The sequence below is a fragment of the Amblyraja radiata genome, chromosome 13 (genome assembly GCF_010909765.2).
Source record: "Amblyraja radiata isolate CabotCenter1 chromosome 13, sAmbRad1.1.pri, whole genome shotgun sequence".
NCBI lineage: Eukaryota > Metazoa > Chordata > Chondrichthyes > Rajiformes > Rajidae > Amblyraja > Amblyraja radiata.
In genome coordinates, this window is record NC_045968.1 from 49,849,521 (window position 1) to 49,869,999 (window position 20,479).

Genomic DNA, 20,479 nt, shown 5'->3' on the forward strand with positions numbered 1-20,479 from the left:
ATATATTTCTAATCATTCTAAACTATTAATTTCTGGATATTACAGAAAGCTATGGAAGAGAAAGTAATTGCATTACTGTATAAGTACTTCTTTTATCTATTCTTGTCAACAATACCTAACACAAATTAGTGGATTTATCATCATGGAAAGTTTCATGGAAACGGAAATCAGTTTATCGAGAAGTGTCTCCTGAAATCTGTCAATGTGTCAATGTACTGCACAAAGAACTCACTGTCTGCATAATATAACTGTGACTGGACTGATTTTTCTTCCTGCCTCACTGACTTACAAAGTGAACTGTGCTGCAAAAGATGCAGGAAGCACGATAATTTCTAGCTGAAGGGTAAACAGGTGCAACAGCACAACACTGCGATCAGTAGTTGGTGGAAAAAGATGTGGCAAGAAATTTCTAGTCATATTTTAAAAGATGTATCATATTGCATAACATTGGATCTTAGGTAAGTGCATCTCTGGCTTCTTGACTATAAAATCCAAAAAGCAGGATAATGCACTGTTCTTCAGAATGGCATAACCTAACTTAGAATCTTATTCTATAAAGCATCGCACGGTGCTAGATAATTAACAGCATAAAACAACGTATAGGAAAATTGAAGGTACACAAAAATGCTGGAGAAACTCAGCGGGTGCAGCAGCATCTATGGAGCGAAGGAAATAGGTAACGTTTCGGGTAAAATTGAGCCCTTTTATGCTATTATCATGCAAGAGCTACTAAAATAAAAGATTAATTTCAATTTAATTAGCTTATTCTGATAACATTTAAATTTTCAACATTGTGCTTAGAAAAACAGTTGGTGAGAAAATGTACAAGTTGTAGTAATGTTTAAAATGGATGCAGCTGCAATGTAAAAAAAAGGTTAACATTGCAAGGCACTATCCAGAGAGAGGTATAACCCATCTTGATCAAAGTGCCTCTTGGTTCGTGTCTGGAATTTGCATCTGGTTACAAATTTTATTACGATCATTATAACAATTTCAAATATGTCAGATGTTGATGGAGCTGACTGTCACACAAACTCACACAGATGGAAGATTTGTTGCATTAGTAGCTACAGGTCATTCCACATCTGCCACGTGAATATGCTCAATAGATGACAATTCCCTTCCCTGTCAGCATGAAATGATTTACCAGCTTGCTGTAATAGCACTTTTATTGGAAAAAGGCTGCACGAGGCATCATACAACACTCAACTCGAAAGACCGAAAAGATCAGTAGCAACTTTTGCAAAATGTAATACCCAAATTGCTACAATCTGCATGGAAATATCTCTCCAATTTGTGCACATACTGAGGTGCAAATTGGATAATATGTCACAAGACTGCATCTTATAAACCCGTAATAATAATAAATCCTAAAAGACATAATTTCTAGCTCTTAATCCTTTTCAAATAAATATGACGTTCTGAAAAAAGAACAAGTAACTGCTGAAAAGTTGATTCTCAGCTTGTGCAATATTCTGAGTAGTGCATCAAGTGTAAGATTATCAAGTTAAGTGTACAACAGGAGCTTTTGTCTCCATCTCCCCTCTGCCCTCTCATTCCTGAATGTTACAATGAAAATCAACCAGATCAGATGGAATTGCCAAACATTAAAATAGGAGCTGGGAATAGAAAATACTCCCACTTTTCTAAATTGTTTATTTTAAAATGGTGATTAAACTATACAACGGATCACGCAAAAGGTGCATTCTTACCATCAAAGACAAATTGGGAAAGGGGGACATAAAGCAACAATAGATAGATGAATAATAGGTAGACACTCCACCATATCCTGTTTTTAATCCCAATGTATTCGACTTTCTTTCCCATGGACCCTCTCCAAATATCTATTATTTGCATTGTTTACACCTGGCTCGGGTTAAATGGGGTGAAGGCTTATTTCCCAGTGTGGGAACTTGATGAGCTGTGGTGAGAACCTTTCCTTGACACGACAAGTGTACAACACAATGCAAGATTTTCTGGAACTGAATTTATTCCTGGTTTCATGCAATATCAATGAACATGTAGTGTATTAGTTTCTTTTATTTTAGAGATACAGCATGGAAATGGGCCCTTAGGTTTACCGAGTCCATGCCAACCATTGCTCACCCGATCACACACTAGTTTTATGTTATCCCATTTTTGCATCCATTCCCTACACACAAGGGGCAATTTACAGAGGCCAATTCACCTACAAACCCTCACGTCTTTGAATGTGGGATGAAACCGGAGCACCTAGAGAAAACCCACTCGGTCACAGGGGGAACGTGTAAACTCCACACAGACAGCACCAAGGTCAAGATCAAACCCAGGTGTTTGCCACTGTGAGGCAGCCTCTCTACTGGATGTGCCACTCTGTCGCCCAAAGATTATGTCATACATCTTTGTAGCGTATTGTTCAATTAAAATACAGTATCACAAAATACTGATTTTGTCTGGCTATGGTTCAATGCAGAGCACACTTGCCTCTCAGCAACATTGGGTAGATTCCAATCCTGATGTTCAGTGCAGTACTGAGCAAGTGCTGCATGTCCAATATGCAAGCTTCCAGCTGATCTATTAAAATTAAGTTCTGATAATTCCCAAGATTTGCAAGACACCATAGCACTCGAGCAGGTCAGATACTCTTATATCCTGACCAACACTTACTCCTTACTCAACATTACCAAACGCATTGCCAGCCATTATCACACTGCTTTTTTTGTGAGCTTGCTTGCTGTGTTGAAATTCCCATGTTTCCTCTATTACACCAATTACTACACTCCAAAATGACTTGGAATGCTATAGATGGCCTTTAAATAAAGTGAAAGGTTCTATATGAATGCAAGTTATTTTATCTTTTGCAGGCTGCCCCTCCCAAGAAAATAATTACACAAATGCAGAATAGAATTCAGCAGGTTAAGAATTCTTAATTCTCTTTAATAATGCTCTAATGAGTTAACCAACAACGGATTCAACTACAAATTAAGATCTAACCACAAATTTGTTTACTTTTAGTGCAGTCTAGACCAAGTAAAAATAGTTGTAACTTAAAATGAAAACTGCCGTATTATAAGCAACGGATGGAAAGGTAACTTTTGATTAAAATCTCCACTGCTTGTGGCCAAATCACTAAAGCGTTCCTTTGCTTACCGTGAACTTAGCAATGAAATTGTGTGATTCTGAGTTCTATTGCACACCCATGACATTTTGCTTTGAAAATTATAATTGTATTTTTTCCTGATAATTTAGTTAAGTCAGAACAACTGAGATGTGAAAGGATTCGGTTTATTTTAATCAGGCACAACATTTGCCTTTTCTATTATTTCTTGCTGGTTTCATGTGAGAGACTCCATCTGAAAGCAATTAGGCTATTTCAGTTTTGATGTGATCACTTTGTCCTGGTTTGAGCAGTGCCCATGTCAGTGAGATGTGACACTTTAATCTAGGAGGGGAAGAGACTGTGGCTGTAGCTGCAATTTTAACCTGGTTTTAAGTGGCATGCTGCTAAATCAGTCCAGAAGTCTAGCTGGCAAATGCATTATTCCATTCTTGCTGTCTTTATTATAACCTGCTCTTTGGATCAGGCAGCAAGGTGAGTGGTACCTATGTACATAATTGTTTCCAACCTGTACTCGAGTGCTAAACTTGCAGGTGTCAACAAGTTCAAATAATTGTACAGTAATTGCGACCAAAACTGTATGTTAAAACCAGGCTTTGAAATAGATATGTCTTATTAGTAAAATACCCATTTAATGAAAGTTTTCATCTCTTCAACGGAGTTAGAATAAATTATAAACGAAGAATGTATGGGAAGGTAGCACATAAAATAGTTTGTATCATTATATGGTTTTCATTTTATGTTTTTCTTCTGTAAATACATTTTGTCCAACTTCTGTAAAATATATATTTTTAATTATTTAAACTCAAAACAATGCATTATTGTTAGTTTAACATTTTTGTTTGGAAAGAGAACCCAAAGAATGCAGCATATAATTTCACTTTCAGAAATGTCAGTGCATACATTCACTTGGATATGCTTTTAACTTGTATATGTTATTGAAGCCACATCTAGTTATTAAGATTTCAAAACAAGTTGTCCACAGGATGAACAGGAATAACCTATATATAGCATGTACATTTTTAGTTGCTGATCAGAAATGACAAATTAATGACTCAATATTTTCAGTGTTTGTGCATCAACAACATGAGGCAACATGTGGTTTTGTTGGTTGGGAACTCAAAAAGAAAATCACATTCTGCCGAATGTTACCTATTTTATGATAACTGGTCTCAGATGAAAACTTTCTAACATTCTCCTTCAAACTTTCTTAAATGTAAGCAACTCTGCAGTTCTCATAGCTTGGTGCAATAACGAAGCTGGGAATTCTTGTACAAAAAGGTTAGGATAGAGCACTCAAACTGAAGACACTTGCAGCCTTGAAATACAACCAACTGCAGATTAGATGGTTCCTCATGTGGCATGAGCTGCATGTCCTGGTGTTCACAAACTCACTGCAGCAAGTAACTTGCATTGCACATTCATAACTTGCAGATATTAGTGTGTTGTTATTTGGCTGCTACCCCTGTATTAACTTAGTTAAGAACAAGTCAACTGACATATTTTGATTTTTGGGAACTTCCTGACTTTTCCTTGATCAATACTCTAATACTGGTGTGAGCTAATTAATGGCAAGAGTTAATACTGTGCTAAACTAATACCCTTGAATAATATAGGCAGGGACCTCTAAATTTTAAAGAGTCCAGCTGTGAGTAAGAAAATGGCTACTTGAGGTACAATATAAAAACTGAAGGCAGTGATAAGTTTTAGCATTAGACAGTTCAGTACATAGAACAGTAGAGTAAAAGAATAAACCCTTTGACCCACAATGTCTGTGCTGCATATGATGTCAAGACTATCATAAGGTCATAAGGCACAGGAATAGAATTAAGCCATCCGGCCCATCAAGTCTAATTGATCTATCTCTCCCTCCTAACTCCATTCTCGTGCCTTCTCCCCATAATCTCAGACACCTGTACTAATCAAGAATATATCTATCTCTACCTTAAAAATATCCACTGACTTGGCCTCCACAGCTTTCTGTGGCAAATAATTCCACAGATTCACCACACTCTGGCTAACTAAATTTCTCCACATCTCCTTCCTAAAAGAACGTCCTCTAATTCTGAGGCTATGACCTCTAGTCCTAGACTCTCCCACTAGTGGAAACATCCTCTCCACATCCACTCTATCCAAACCTTTCTCTATTCTGTATGTTTCAATGAGGTCTCCCCTCATTCTTCCAAACTCCAGCGAGTACAGGCCCAGTGCCGACAAATGCTCATCATAGGTTCACCTACTCATTCCTGGGATATATCTTGTAAACCTCCTCTGGACCCTCTCCAGAGCCAGCACATCTTTCCTCATATATGGTGCCCAAAATGGCTCACAATATTCCAAATGTGGCCTTACCAGCACCTTATAGAGTCTCAACATTACATCCCTTTTTTTGTTTAAAGTCCTCTTGAAATAAATGTTAGCACTGAATTTGGTTTCTTTACTACCGATTCGATTTGAAGATTAACTTTTTGGGAATCCTGCACCTGCACTTCCAAGTCCCTTTGCACCTCTGATTTCTGGATTTTCATCCCATTTAGAAAATAGTCTACACCTTTATTCCTAATCACTTATGCAGATCACATGTTTATCTGCACATAACCCATATCCCTCCATTTCCTGCATATCCATATGTCTATCCAAAAGTCTTTTAAATGCCACTAATGTACCTGCTTCAACAGCAGTGTGTTCCAGGCACTCACAACCCTCTGTGTAAACATCATGTTCTGCATATAAAATTTGCCCCAATCATCTATATCTATGCTGTCTAGTTTTTGATGTTTCCATTCTGGGAAAAAGTTCTGATTGTCTACCTTATCTATTTCTATCATAATTGTATATACTTCTATCAGGCCTTCCTGCAACCTCCGGCGTACCAGACAAAACAATCCAATTCTATCCAACCTCTCCCTCCAACTAATACCCACTAATCCAGGCATTATTCTGAGAAACATTAGATTTTAACTTTTTTATAAAACAATAATTGAAAAGGCATATCTGAAATTAAATAAAACTTTAAAAACTGAAAAATGTAACTCGACCATCAGATAATCCCAGTTTATATAGAATAGTGGCAGTGAAGAACAATATAGAACATACAGTGCATGATCAAAATTGTTTTTTTGCTCAGGATTCTGAGACAAGTTGCTCTGACAGATAAAATGGGTAGGAAAATTGGATAGAGATAAGGGCAAAAAAACAAGAAATATCTTGGATTGAGCGCTGGTTGAACTACTTAAAGAAAAATTATATACAGACAGAGCAATATTATCTATGTATGAATAAATATTCTGTGGAGAATATAGCCATAGGATGGATCTATTAAATTCAACTTTCTTTTGACAAATATGATGTTTTATTTTGGAGTAACTAGTTGGTTAAAGGAAACAGTGCAGACACCGTAGTTGGAAAAGTTATAAAAGTTATCAGGGAGAATATCTCCAGATTCAGGGACAGTTTCTTTCCAGCTGCTATCAGGCAAGTGAACCGTCCTCTCACCAGCTAGAGTGTGATCCTGACATCTCACCTTCCTCATTGGAGATCTTTAAACTACCTTTAATTGGACTTTTTCTTGCACTAAATATTGTAACCTTTATCTTTTATCTGTACACTGTAGACGGCTTGATTATAATAATCTATAGTCTTTTCTTTGACTGGATAGCATGCAACCAAAGCTTTTCGCTGTACCTTGGTACATGTGACAATAATAAACGTAACTAAACTAAACATAAGTAATGCCAGCAACATGAGAAGAAATTGACTGCATGTTGCCTGAATCAGAGAAATTTGGGGACAAATCTTCCTGGAGAAATAAAGTTGTGTTAATAATCAAGTGATTATTCCTGCACAATGACAATGAATTTTAGAGGAGGAAGAAATATGCCCGTTATAAACCCCACAAACTTAATAGTTACTTTATAATATTCAGTCATTTGCAACCTCCCTGTTACCTTTGAGAATTTTCCAGATTTTCATGTTAATTTCCTATTATTATTTTACAGATTTGGGCTCATTATTAGAAATACAGCCAACATGGAACAATATGACAATTTTGATGCAATACCAATCAATCCCTCCAGTCCAAAAGAAAAATAACTTAAATAGTTTGTTCTCAATCCTGCATCGAATGAATTGTTCTCTGATTGTTTTTAAGATTTAAATTGTTATAATATTTCGTAAATTGGCTTTCTCTTTTTCTCAGTTCGATCCTTTGTTCCCTCTCTTTATTCTATGGACATTCACACACAAATGCTTCTTCTCTTTCTTTCCCAGATCCTATATTTCAAAATTGATGAATTGGTGGACAATGCCCAGATGCTATTGCCATGCCATTGTTTGTTTCCAGAAAGTTAGTGTTGAAATGGGATTGATCCCATTGCCTACTCTCTAGGCAAAATTACCTGCTGCTGCTTCAAAATGAAATATAAACATTTAAATATTAAGCTGCTTTGTACTTAAAGGTAAGGGGGGAAAATCTAATGTTGCTAAGTACAAGATGTGCCCCAGTACCATGTTTTGGTTTGTCTGAATGTAGATGTTGTGGAAATCAATGTGCCTACAACGGGTACAAAGCAATTGAAAAGTGTATGGAAATAATATAGAACAGTGAGTTGCAGAGCCAATTGAATATTGGGAAGTTCTTGATAAAATATTTTTGAAAGAAGAATTAAGAATGGGCATGTAATGGTTAATGGACAGATGTTGAAGGGTATTAATAAACACAGAGACATGAAGATTCAGATATATAATTCCTTAAAGCACAAGTAATAGGCAGATAAAACAATTAAAATAATGTCAACAGCATGTTGTCTTCTATAAACCATGACAGGGAAGAAAATTAACTTCCACTAATTTAAATATCTGGTATGAATCAGAATTATTGAACCCAAAACTGCCAATATGTTGAAAAATCTCATCTGGATTATTGACATCAATTAGCAAAGAAATTCTGCTGCCTTTTCCAATCTGTATGAATATTTGTACAACGGTGGGAATATTTTCAACACATGGACTTCAGCAATTGAAGAGTGTGACTCACCATCACCTTCTCAAACACAATTAACACCAAGCAATAAATATTGAACCTGCACTTGATGCCCACATCTCATAGATGAGTCAAAATAAAGTTACCATCACGGTTTGAGACTCACATTGGCATGGCACTGCTAACTTGTTTCATGATTTGATACATGCTCATGGCACTTCAAATTGGGGCTGGATTTTAACCTGATAGCTGTTCGAGGCCTTCGCTGAATTATTTGAAGTTTAACAGAATTAATGATCTTAACGAATCCTCAAGGGGCACAACAAGGTGAATGTTGGGAGACTTCTATATGTGGAAAAGTCTTGTACAAGTGGACATTGTTATAAATTCATTGATTTATAAAGATGAACAGCTTTGAAATAGGCCCTTCGGCCCACCTTGTTCATGCCGACCCAGTTGGAATATTGGGCTAGACAAAAGTGCTGGAGAAACTCAGTGGGTGCAGCAGCATCTATGGAGCGAAGGAAATAGGCAATGTTTCGGGCCGAAACCCTTCTTCAAATATTGGGCTAATTCCATTTGCCTGTATTTGGCCATCAAATCCCTTTCTACCCATATATCTGTCTAAAGGTCTTCTAGTTACAATGTAGGATGACAGTCATTTGTAACTGAGGTGTATAGGAACACCTGCTCCTATTTTCTTGTCTATATATTCCTGTGCATAACATGCAATGCATCGAGCAATGTAATCACATCTGAAAGCCAGCACAAAAAATATTTGACAATCCACAAACAGAAATGGCAGACAGAAATTGGAATGCCCCAGCTTCAGTTTAGCAAGACCAATTGAAATAATGATTAGGTCGTAATATTATAAAATCACTTCCAGGTGTGTGGATGTCCAAGGCGTATGATGCGTGTGATCATGTTCCAGTCGGGTAAACTGAAGCAAAAAGGTTCAGCAGCTTAAACATACTTCTAAAGACCCCTTTAGGCGAGATCCATAATGTCCCATTATCACCTTTCTTTTTCTCTTCCTTCATGTAATCCATCTAATCCCATCAGCAAACTTCAGGAAACCTGCTGCTTTATTTACAAATAAACCATTGACTATTGCAGGAACTGTGTTAAAAAGAATGACATGATCCAACTGTTTTATAAGCACATAGCTAAGAAATACATTTAATGCAAGTTGCAAAATGGGATTGTATTTGAATTATATTGGAAATAAAACTGTAGCACCACTTACCTGTGTGCATCTCCTGTGGCCTTCACACCAGGTTACAATCTCATCATTCTGCAAAGCAAAATGAGTTTATCAATTTTATAATAATCTCCTGAAAAATAAATTGTAATTTGACAATAAACTAGCCAGTATTTAACCACAGCTCAACAATATTTAATGCAATAAGAAATTACATAAGAAATTTATGAAAATATTTGTGTTACAAGTAACATTTTGTAATTTTTGTGGTTCATGGAGGAGTTAAGTTTTGCTGAATTCTTATTAAAATGGACAGCAACTATGTTCTTAGTCGTATTTACATAAATGCGCTTAAATACATAATATTTTTTGATGGTGAGAATTAAAAAAAGAACTGCTAATCATGCTCTTTCAAAAATGTTTTAGATTTATATAGTCATTGAGTCATGCAACTTGGAAACAGACCCTTCATCCCAACTTGTCCATGTCGTCCAAGATGCCCCTCTAAGCGAATCTAATTTGTTTGTATTTGCCCCATATCCATGTCCGTGGATTTATCTTATTCGTGTACCTATCCGGGTCTCTTTTAAGGAGGGTCTCCACCCGAAACGTCACCCATTACTTCTCTCCAGAAATGCTGCCTGTTCCGCTGAGTTACTCCAGCATATTGTGTCTATCTTCAGTTTGAACCAGCATCTGCAGTTCGTTTTTACACAAGTGTCTTTTAACTGTTGTTATTGTGCCCATCTCAACTACGTTCACCGGCAGCATGTTCCATACATCCACACCTTCTGTGAAAAGTTGCCCTTCAGGTTCCTATCAAATCCTTACCTTTTCAACTTAAACCTTAAACCTACACCCTCTGATTCTTGTTTACTCTATCCTGCATTCATCTTACCTTGGTCCCCCGTGATTCTACACACATCTATAAAGTCACTCCTCAGACTCTGCGACACAAGGAATAAAGTCCTAGCCTTTTCAATCTCTCCGTTTAGCTCAGTTCCTCGAGTGCTGGCAACATTCTCGAATATTTTCTGTGCACTCTTTCAGCTTAATAGCATCTTTCCTATAATGAATGGCGGTGCTGGCTCGAAGGGCCGAATGGCCTCCTCCTGCACCTATTTTCTATGAACAAAATTCTCATTTGATTGGGCATGGTATAATGAGAAAGCAATAATTAACAACCTTGTTGTGTTTTAGGAAGAACATCTATATTACTAAATCTCTGATCTTGACCTCTTTTGGCCCACTGTGCTGCGATTTCCGAGAGAACGCCGCCACCTACGGCCGTCATTTTTGGCCACCTTGCTCAGAGCCCCCCTCCGCCGTATGAGTGCGGAGGATCTTTTCCGTCGATGAAAAATGAGAGATATTAATGTTTTCACAAAATTCCCCATTCTCTCTGCTACCCCCGCTGGCGGCAGGGGGAGGGACTATAAAACCAGGAAGTGTCGTGCCTCACCTAGTCTCTGCCAGACCAGGAAGTGAGAGGGTCACGGCTCTCTGAGCTGCGAATAACACTGAACGCACGTCTACTCCACGGTGAGTGCCCTCGATGCGGCTGTAAGGTGGCTGCAGCCCAATTGTTTGCCTCGCCTTTTTGACAAGTTTGTGTTCACAAAATGAATTTTGGTTGTCGGATGTCTGCAGCCCAATTATTTGCCTCGCCTTTTTTTAACAAGTTTGTGTTCACAAAATGAATTTTGGTTGTCGGGTGTCTGCAGCCTAATTGTTTGCCTCGCCTTTTTTTAACAAAGTTTGTGTTCACAAAATGAATTTTGGTTGTCGGGTGTCTGCAGCCCAATTGTTTGCCTCGCCTTTTTATAACAAGTTTGTGTCCACAAAATGAATTTTGGTCGTCGGGTGTCTGCAGCCCAATTGTTTGCCTCGCCTTTTTGACAAGTTTGTGTTCACAAAATGAATACTGGTTGTCGGGTGTCTGCAGCCCAATTGTTTGCCTTGGCTTGGCTTTTAAAATCGTTGCAACAGTTGGATGCCTGCCCAAGCATCCATACGGCCCACAATGTCTATACTAGCCCTCTGGAAACCAGTACCTTCAGCCGGCAACACCCATACTAGCGCAACAGACAGCCCCACCCCCCACCCCCACTGGCGAGCAGTATTGGAATTGGTGGAGAGGTGGAATATTGCGTTGGTGACCAGCCCTCCCGTGTGATGCTGGGACCCAACGGGTCCCACTTAGTCCAGTTCGTCATTAAATATAGAGGGGGCGCTGCAGTGGCAGCAGCCTGTCAGCAGCGCGTTAGTTTTTTTTCCAACTTTTTTTATTTTTTTTAGTATGTTTTAAAGTATGTTTTTGATGTTTCTCGGTGTGTTTTGTGTGGGGGGTGGTGTGGAGGGGTAAGGTGGAAACCGTTTCGGCCGCCTCCTCCACGGAGAGGCGACTTTTTCCAGGTCGCCTCCCCCGTGGCCTAACAGCAAGGATCGGCGCGGCCTTTCCCAGAGACGCGCCCGGGGCTTCAGCGGCGGGCGCAGTGTGGACTCTCGGCGTGGAGCGGGTGAGCCCTTGCTGGGGCTTGCTGGAGGGAAGCGCTCCGTTTCGCTGGCCCGGGGCAGCCGGCAGCCTGAAGCCGCGGTCTGCACAGCTCCAGCTGGCGTGGCGTCTACAGCCCGGGATCCCTCGTGGGGGACCCGGGGGAAGAAGAAGCCATCACTGCCGGCCTGCGGCCAACTTCTACCCTGGGTCCGGCATGGACCTACCATCACCCCTGGAGGGGAACTTCGACCACCGGCCCTGCAGTCTGCGGTGCTTCTGGCTGCGGCGCGGCGGGAACCTTAAATCTTCGACCGCCGGCCTGCTGCCTACACCAGACTGAAGCCGCGGTCTCCGGTGGGGAAGAGCCGGTCCTGGACTTACCTTGCCTTTGACTTTGTCCCTTACCATCTGGACGCCCGCAGCAACGGCTGCGGAGGGTGGAGGTCCCGACCACAGGGGAAAATGGAGGAGGACTGGCCAAGTTCTGTGCCTTCCACCACAATGATGAATGCTGTGGTGGATGTTTGTGTTACATTTTTATTGTGGTTGTGTGTTCTTTATTATTGTACCGCTGCTCACAACCCAAAATTCCACCGCCCCTGGTTGTGTGGCAATAAATTCTATCAATTCTATCAAAATGTAAAGTAGCTTCAATCAGAAACTAGGGTCTTGAATCTGAATAAAATAATACGATGGAATAAAAGACAAATTGGCTATGATAGATTGTGATATTAAATTGATTGGCAACGGATAATATTCAGAGAATGTTTACACAAATTACGTTTAGGCTTATTGTTGTTACTCATACCGAGGTACTGTGGAAAGCTTTGTGTTGCATGCTATCAAAACAGATCAGATAAACCATACTCAAACTCAAGTACAATAGATGCATTAATGGGGAACATACAGAATGCAGAAGATAGTTCTCAGCATTGTAGCGCAACAGTTCCAGATACAAAGTCCCATGTCCTCAATGGGGTAGAGGTGAATCGAATAATACTTTAACTTATGGAAGGACAGTTGAGTAGCTGATAACAGAGAAGCTGTTCCTGTACCTTATGTCGAATGGAAGGCCGGGGTGGGACTAGTTGTTGATTATGTTGGCTGCTTTTCTGAGGCAGCGTGAAGTGCCTCCGAAAAATGGAAGTTTGGTCTGTGTGATGGATTCGGCTACATTCACAACTCTGCAACTTCGTGTGGTTTGGGCAGAGTTATTCCCTAACCAAGCTGCGATGCCACCCGACAGTATGCTCTCTATGGTGCATGTGTCACTGGAGATATGCCAAAGGTTTATAGATTGGGAAAAGGAACAGGTGTAATGAATTGCTGTACACCCGTCACTGAAAATAAGTATTTAGGTTGAACAAGCAGTTATTCAGGCATATGATATGATGCCATTCACTACCAGAGGATTTGAGTACAGCAGCAAGAACAATGCCTTGCTGAGAGCTCAGGTGCAATTATTTGTATAGATTTTGTCTCTTTATCTGAGGAGGAATGTACTTACCTTAAAAAGACTGCAACAAAATAAATTATTACACTGATTCCTGAGAAGGCAGGATTGGTGTATGTGGAGAGATTGAGTCAGTTAGGATTATATTCATTGGAATATGTAAGAATGGGTGGAAATCTCATGGAAACGTGTACAATCGTAATAAGACCATTCAGAGAATGTTCCTGATGGATGGAGAGTCCAGAACCAGACTGAGGATCACCAATATCAGGAGCCATTTCTTCACCCAGAGGATTATGAAACTGGAGAATTCTCTGCTATAGAAATGGGGAAGAAGCCAAGTCATTAAATGTTTAAGAAGGAGATAGATATATCTCATAAAGCCCAAAGGACTGGGGGCTATGGGGGAAGAAGGGAACAGGGTAATGAAGTCGATTAGCAGTGCAATGGACCCATACAACAAAATAGCTACATTTGAACCCATCTTCTATCTTTGTCAGTAGCAAAATGGAGAACCTTAGGGAAACATCAGAGAAGCCACACGTGATCATTAGCATAAAATATTTTGGTTGTAATGGGATAGATGCAGATAAACAGAAAGAAAGTGAGTGTGGCCTCACTCAAATGGGTGATAGTGAAGTGCTTGGAGTAAAATTTCAATTGTGGATTACTTACTGTAGGTAGGTCAAGACGGTACCGATTAATCTTTGTCACTCTGACTTTGAATATCATTTGTGACTCTGATAAGGACCTGTTTTGGAACTGTTGACTGGAGCAGAAACTAGATTCAAATAGCGAATCTGGGAGGCCGCAGCATATCCAAGGAGCTTTGAGAGGAAATTGTAGGTGAAGATGTGGAGATATATTAAAAATAACAAGATGACAGCTTTGTACTTGAATGATAAATTTTCCTAGGCTTCCATGACTTACATAAAAAACATGCCGAATCATCTAGTCTGCACTAGAGCAGGTGAACCAAATAATGAGATTGACACATTCGATTTACAAATCGCTCTATTAGGGATTGGAGCACAGAGGAAATTGAAAGAGCTGCGATCCCTTAGGTAACTTGAGATTTAATATGTGATGACACCATGAAGGAAAACAGTGTATATAACATAAACTTCAGCACAAGAATTGAAAGACGGAAATCTGCCATCCATCTCCCAAATGATTTTCCAAATACACCTACAACCAAAACTATCATTTTAGTATTCTGGTTACAAAATTTGGTTGCAATTTGCTGGTGATTTGATATACTTTGTTTCATTTTAACAGGAACAAAGTACAAAATCTTCAAACAACAGCTGTAATGAGTACCACATCCAATGCTGAAGAGCTGAGGTCTGTACAAGATTTTAGACCTCAGAATGTTGGACAGAGTCCACAGCCCTGAGGGAGGAGTTTATTTTAAATCCCCAAAGATGAACAGTGATCGTGAAAATAATTATCTGTCAGAACATTGACAGTTTCTCTCATGCAGCTAATCCTTTTGATCTGATAATTAAGACTGGCCCACCAAAGTATTGGTGATGTTTCCACTTCAAACTTGATTGCTTCAAGTACTGGTATCGTTTAGTCAGTTAGATTTTTTTCATATGTGACATTCCTTTAAGCTGACCAGATTTAAAAATACAAGTGTTCGGGTATATGTGTATTAAAGGCCATGCACTGATGTTGTTAAGATGATGAGGCCAATTTCCCAGCAAATCACCCAATTTCTGGCAATATCTGGGTGGTCCGGATTGGGCAGTATGGGAGTGAGCAGTTCCACTGCCTCCTTGGCATCTGCCATCAACTCCAGGAATTTATACTGAAAGTGACTGCTTATGTTGAATATACGTATCTGTCACCTTTCACTCTTCTAATCTAGAGAATTAAGTCTATGCTTGCTGTGTTCAGAAACATTCCACATCACAGAAAGCAACTTCATAGTCATGGAAACAGGCCCTTTGGCCCAATTTGTTCATGCTGATATGTCTGTCTGTCTGTCTGTCTGCATTTGGCCCATATCTCTAAACCTTTCCCACCCATGCAACAAATAAAATGTCCTTTAAACATTGTAATTGTACCCCTCTACAGCTTCCACTTACTGCTCATTCCATATACGCACCACCATCTGTGTGAAAAAGTTTCCCTTCATGTCTCTTTTAAATCTTTCCCTCTCATCTTAAATCAATGCCCTCTAGTTTTGAACTCCCCCAACCCTGAGGAAAAAGACCGTGACCATTCATCTTATTTACACCTCTCAACTTTTTAGATTCCTCTTTAATGAGATACGAGCTCCCCCGACCCTCACTTTTCAAACCCGAATAATCTGCTGATAATTGAATTTGTTCAGATCTTACAAGACACGAGGGGTAACCGATGACAAATCTGGATCTCCCTGCTATTGCCAGAATTAGGTGATTTGCAAAAAAAATGGCCTCGTCATCTTGACAACGTCACTAGATAGCCATAACTCTCAATTCATATACCTGAACCATCATTTTTTAAGTCTATTCATCTTAAAACCATATCATTTATATATTAAATTACTCTGAGCATGGGTAGCTTTCAGGGCAGGCAAGAGAAAATGTTTCCGAGCAGTTGCCAGGACTTTAAGGCCTGAGCTATAAGGAGAGGTTGAACAGGCTAGGTAGGACTATGCCTTGGAGCGCAGGGGGATGAGGGGTGATCTTATAGAAGTGTATAAAATTATGAGGTGAATGCACAGAGTCTTTTACCCAGAGAAGGTTTAGGTGAAAAGGAAAATATTTAATAGGAACCTGAGGGCCAACGTTTTCACACAGAGGGTGGTGGGTATATGGAGCAAGCTGCCTGAGAAGGTAGTTGAGGCAGGTACAATAATAACAGTTAAGAGGCATTTGGATAGGTACATGGATAAGAAAGGTTTAGAGGAATATGGGCCAAACACGAGCAGGTGTGACGTGTAGATAGGGCATCTTGCTCGGCATAGGCAAGTTACGGCCGAAGGGGCTGTTTCCATGATATATGACACTAACCGACTGAAGGATGTTGGAAATGTAGACAATGAACATTACTGGTAGTAAGTGTGGCTGCTGATTTCTGTTCTATAAACAGGAACCCAGATAAACTGAACCGATTGAGTGCTATGAGTAGGCAATCCATGTGTTCCTGAAAATTACAATCCTTGTAGAAAAACACTTTAATTCTTTCAGAGAATTTGGTGCCATGGGATTTGAAAGAGCAATTTGGTGTCAATGAGACTAAAAATTCAAAGAGAAACCATCGCTCGAGACAATTTATGCCAAAGATAGACACAAAGTGCTGGAGTAACTCAGTGGGTCAGGCAGCAGCATTGCTGGAGAAATAGGATGGATGACGTTTCAGGTTGGGAACTTTCTTTACACTCAATTGTATTCAATTCCAGAATAGAATTCATATTTCCAAAATACTGTTCCCAAATATTTTTTTTTCTGCTGTGTATAGAAACCATGACAATTGAACGTATAATTTCAGAAACTAAAACACAAACATGTTTTCTTGAGAAAATAGTCAAGAAAATGGGTCTTCAAAGACACATTTTAATAATCAGAGTGATATGAGTCAGCCATCAAGCACCTGATGGGAGAATGTGCAAATTCCATACAGACAGCATCAAGTGTCTACACTGGATCCTGGTAGCAGAAACTGTGAGACAGCAGCTCTACTAGTTCTGCCACCATAATGCTCAAATACTGTTGGAGTTGGTCACTTATTATTTCACTACAATGATCTGTTATGATCATCATGATACCTTGTTTTCACGGCAGCTTCACAATGAAACAATTCACACTTCAGGAAGTTTGCAGTCATAACATAAACATATCTCGCCTGCTTCTCAAATGAAGATGGTAAGGTGTTTCCTTTATGCTATGCCATTTAGATTTGGCCTAAATTTGTGATGTTATAAGGACATATATAGTTTTCTCAGTGCTTGCTACTATCATAAACTTCAGTGGAGAAAAGTAATCATGTACAAGAGAAGTGTATAAATACCTGTGAAAACTTTCAGTTTTAATCCAACAATTCGAACAGGTTATCAGGGCTCTCGCGTAACTTTTTTTCCCTGTTGCCAGCCGGGCAACCTTGACAGCTTTTTAGGTTGCCAAATGACAGTTTAGGTGGTCATTTAAGACGCTTTGCATGAAGCGTGTGATAATGTGCTTGGACGAAGTGCATAGTTACCAGTTGGAATTATGCTCAATGAAGCATTCACATATTATGTTCAAGAAGGAACTGCAGATGCTGGAAAATCGAAGGTAGACAAAAGTGCTGGAGAAACTCAGCAGGTGCAGCAGCATCTATGGAGTGAAGGAAATAGGCAAAGTTTCAGGCCAAAACCCATCAGTCTGAAGAAGGGTTTCGGCCCGAAACGTTGCCCATTTCCTTCGCTCCATAGATGCTGCCGCATCCGCTGAGTTTCTCCAGCACTTTTGTCTACATTCACATATTATTTCTGCTTCAAATAAAGTCACAAACAAAACATATTCACCAATTAAGACATTATATATACCGCAATGACATGCAGCAAAATTACAGTACAATATCTCAACTCTTTTTACACATTGCAATTGATGCAAGCATGTTTTCTGTGAAGGACTGAAAATTACCATGACATGGCCATAGCATGGATCGTTATTGCTATTGGCACAGAAACACTCTCGCTTCCCCCATAATTTATCCATAACAAAATATACAGGTTGCAAGGAAATTTCTAAAGGCATTTTATGATAATAGCTGTTAAAACCGACTATACCCATCTGACAGGTTAAACATTACACTAATTGACAAGAGATGGCCAGAGGACATAACTGCAGCAAATATTCTTTTGGTAATATGTTTAAAGATGTCAAAACAAATAATAACATTGGGAATTAAAACACATTTGATTGCATTCCGTTATCAATCAGTGCGGGGTGGATAGATGGCGGTGGGGGGTTTGAGAAGGCAATCAGCGCGGAATGGATGGATTGAGGCAGGTGAATTAGTACGTGTTGATTGGAGTATGTAAAATTGTGAGGGGAGATGTCAGTGGTGTTAATGGGGGGTCAGTACGGAAGGATGGGGGGGGGGGGAGAATCAGTACAGGATGAATGGGGGTAGACAAAAATGCTGGAGAAATTCAGCGGGTGAGGCAGCACCTATGGAGCTAAGGAAATGGGCAACGTTTCGGGCCGAGACCCTTCTTCAAATTGTTCCCCCCCCATTCTTGTTGATGGATGGATTGGGGGGGGGGGGTCAGGACAGAGTGGATCGGAGATGTCAGTGAGGACTGAATAGAGGAGGAGGGAATGGGGATCAGTGCGGGACGGAGAGGAGGGTACCAGGATAAGAGAGGTGGAGGGGGGCATCACCCCTCCTCCGCCAGCCGACTGGAAGGTGCGGGGCCGAGCGGTCCAGCTCAAAGATCCTATAGTTATAGGATCTGTCATGCAGCTGCTTCAGACGGCGGAAGGAGGGCTCCGCCTCCCTCTCCCTCCTCCTGGCCTCGGCGTGCGAGAGGGTTGTATTGAAAGTGGCCGTTATTAGGGCGATCACAACCGCTCTCTCACGCCGAGGCCGGGAGTAGGGAGGGGGAGGGAGAGGGAGGCCTCCTTCCACCGGGCGGGGTGCGGGAGGAGGAGGCGATGGAGCCGCTGTCGCGGCCGCTGTTGCCGCTGCTGCCGCTGTTCGGAGCCCGTCATTCATTCCGAACCTTCGCCACCAAGCACCTAGTATCTTTGCCCCACAATCAAAGATACTAGACGAATACAGCCGCCGCCGCCGACACGTAACGTCACGTTCCTATTCTCCAGAGATGCTGCCTGACCCGCGGAGTTACTCCAGTTTTTTGTGTCTATCAGTATAAACCAGTATTTGATTGCCAAGGCGGGCAAAATGAGTCGGCATTTAGGTTGCCCGGCTGCACTTTGAGTGGTCAATAGCACCCGGGCAACTGTTAATTTCGAGCCCTGATTATGATGGTTCAGCTATATGCTATTAGAGTAGAAACATAAGCTGGTTACAAATAATAATGAAAAAGAAAAGGACAAATGATAGAAATGTGATATAAAAACAATATTCTGGAAATAAATAAACAGCTGTTAACAATCTGTAGTGAAGCAGGTAATGGGGTCCTGATTGAACATTGCAATCAGGATTGTTATACCCTGAAGAGGTTATATGCTTGAAATATCATAAAATATCCCTCTCTTGACTGATGCTGACATCCTCCCTTCATTTCCAACATTCTCTGTATTTATTGCATTTAATGATGAACAGGTTTTTAAAATAAAATCCTAGTTGCTATTCAGTTTTGGTACTGTTTTGATCAGTGCATCAAAATGATGAATTTTCTGTATTACACTAACATTAAATAAAATGTCCAGTTATACTATATTATTTACCTGGTTGTGTTTTTATATCTTAAATACCTTTGTTGAAAGCACCTACATAATGTCACAGCAGATGTCAGAAACAGGCACATTTCCCCCCCTCCATTTAACAGTGTTTGACCAAACAAAACAATAGAAGCATTCATCAAGCCGATTCTTTTGATGATACATCACATTCATCTCCGAGCAATTGTCTTTCCCTCGCTACATCCTTTTGCTACGTTCAAAATGTATTCTGTCATTCTGATGGTTGATATCCCAGTCTCAACTTGATTTTATTAACACCCATCTCATTACATTTTCCTCATACTGAAATTATTGTTTTGTTCACCTGTGGTGCAACTGTTATTATTGCAACGCTGGACACCCAGGTTCGGGTGTTTGCCTGAGGTGCTGTCTGTGTAGAGTTTGAACATTCCCCCTGTGAGTGTGTGGGTTTCCACCGGGTGCTCTGGTTTCCTCCCACGTCCCAAAGATGTGGGCTTATAGATTTGTAGTGTATATAATGGTAACTGTAACTATAAGAACTGAGTACTAGAATGATATGTTGTGTCATGTGATATATTCAACATCTTATCAGTCTCATGAGTATGTGTGAGTATGTGCAGTGTACTTTTGTAAAATAAGGAAGACCCACACTGGCAACAGCTTGTACTGAAAACCTTTGCTTGTTTCTATCTACATGCTGAAGCTGTAATATCTTACAATGAGGATCGGATAGAGTTAGTGAACTCAACCATTAAATACTGCGCAGGACTGTTTTGCAATACAATCATACAAATCGTCTAGAGTTTGTCAAGCTATCTTTGAGTTGTGTCTACGGGGCAAGATGGCAACCTTGATATACATTGGCCGACTAGGAACTTT

At 40.1% G+C, this 20,479-nt stretch overlaps 1 protein-coding gene across 1 annotated transcript in view; it reads right to left on the bottom strand.

The window, feature by feature from the left end:
* The window catches only part of LOC116980002 (anosmin-1-like), a 122,144-nt gene that overhangs the window by 78,439 nt on the left and 23,226 nt on the right, over positions 1-20,479 (bottom strand). Inside the window, exon 2 of the mRNA XM_033032057.1 lies at positions 9,328-9,375. Coding sequence (XP_032887948.1) covers positions 9,328-9,375 — 48 coding nt within the window. The remainder of the gene's footprint in view (positions 1-9,327; positions 9,376-20,479) is intronic.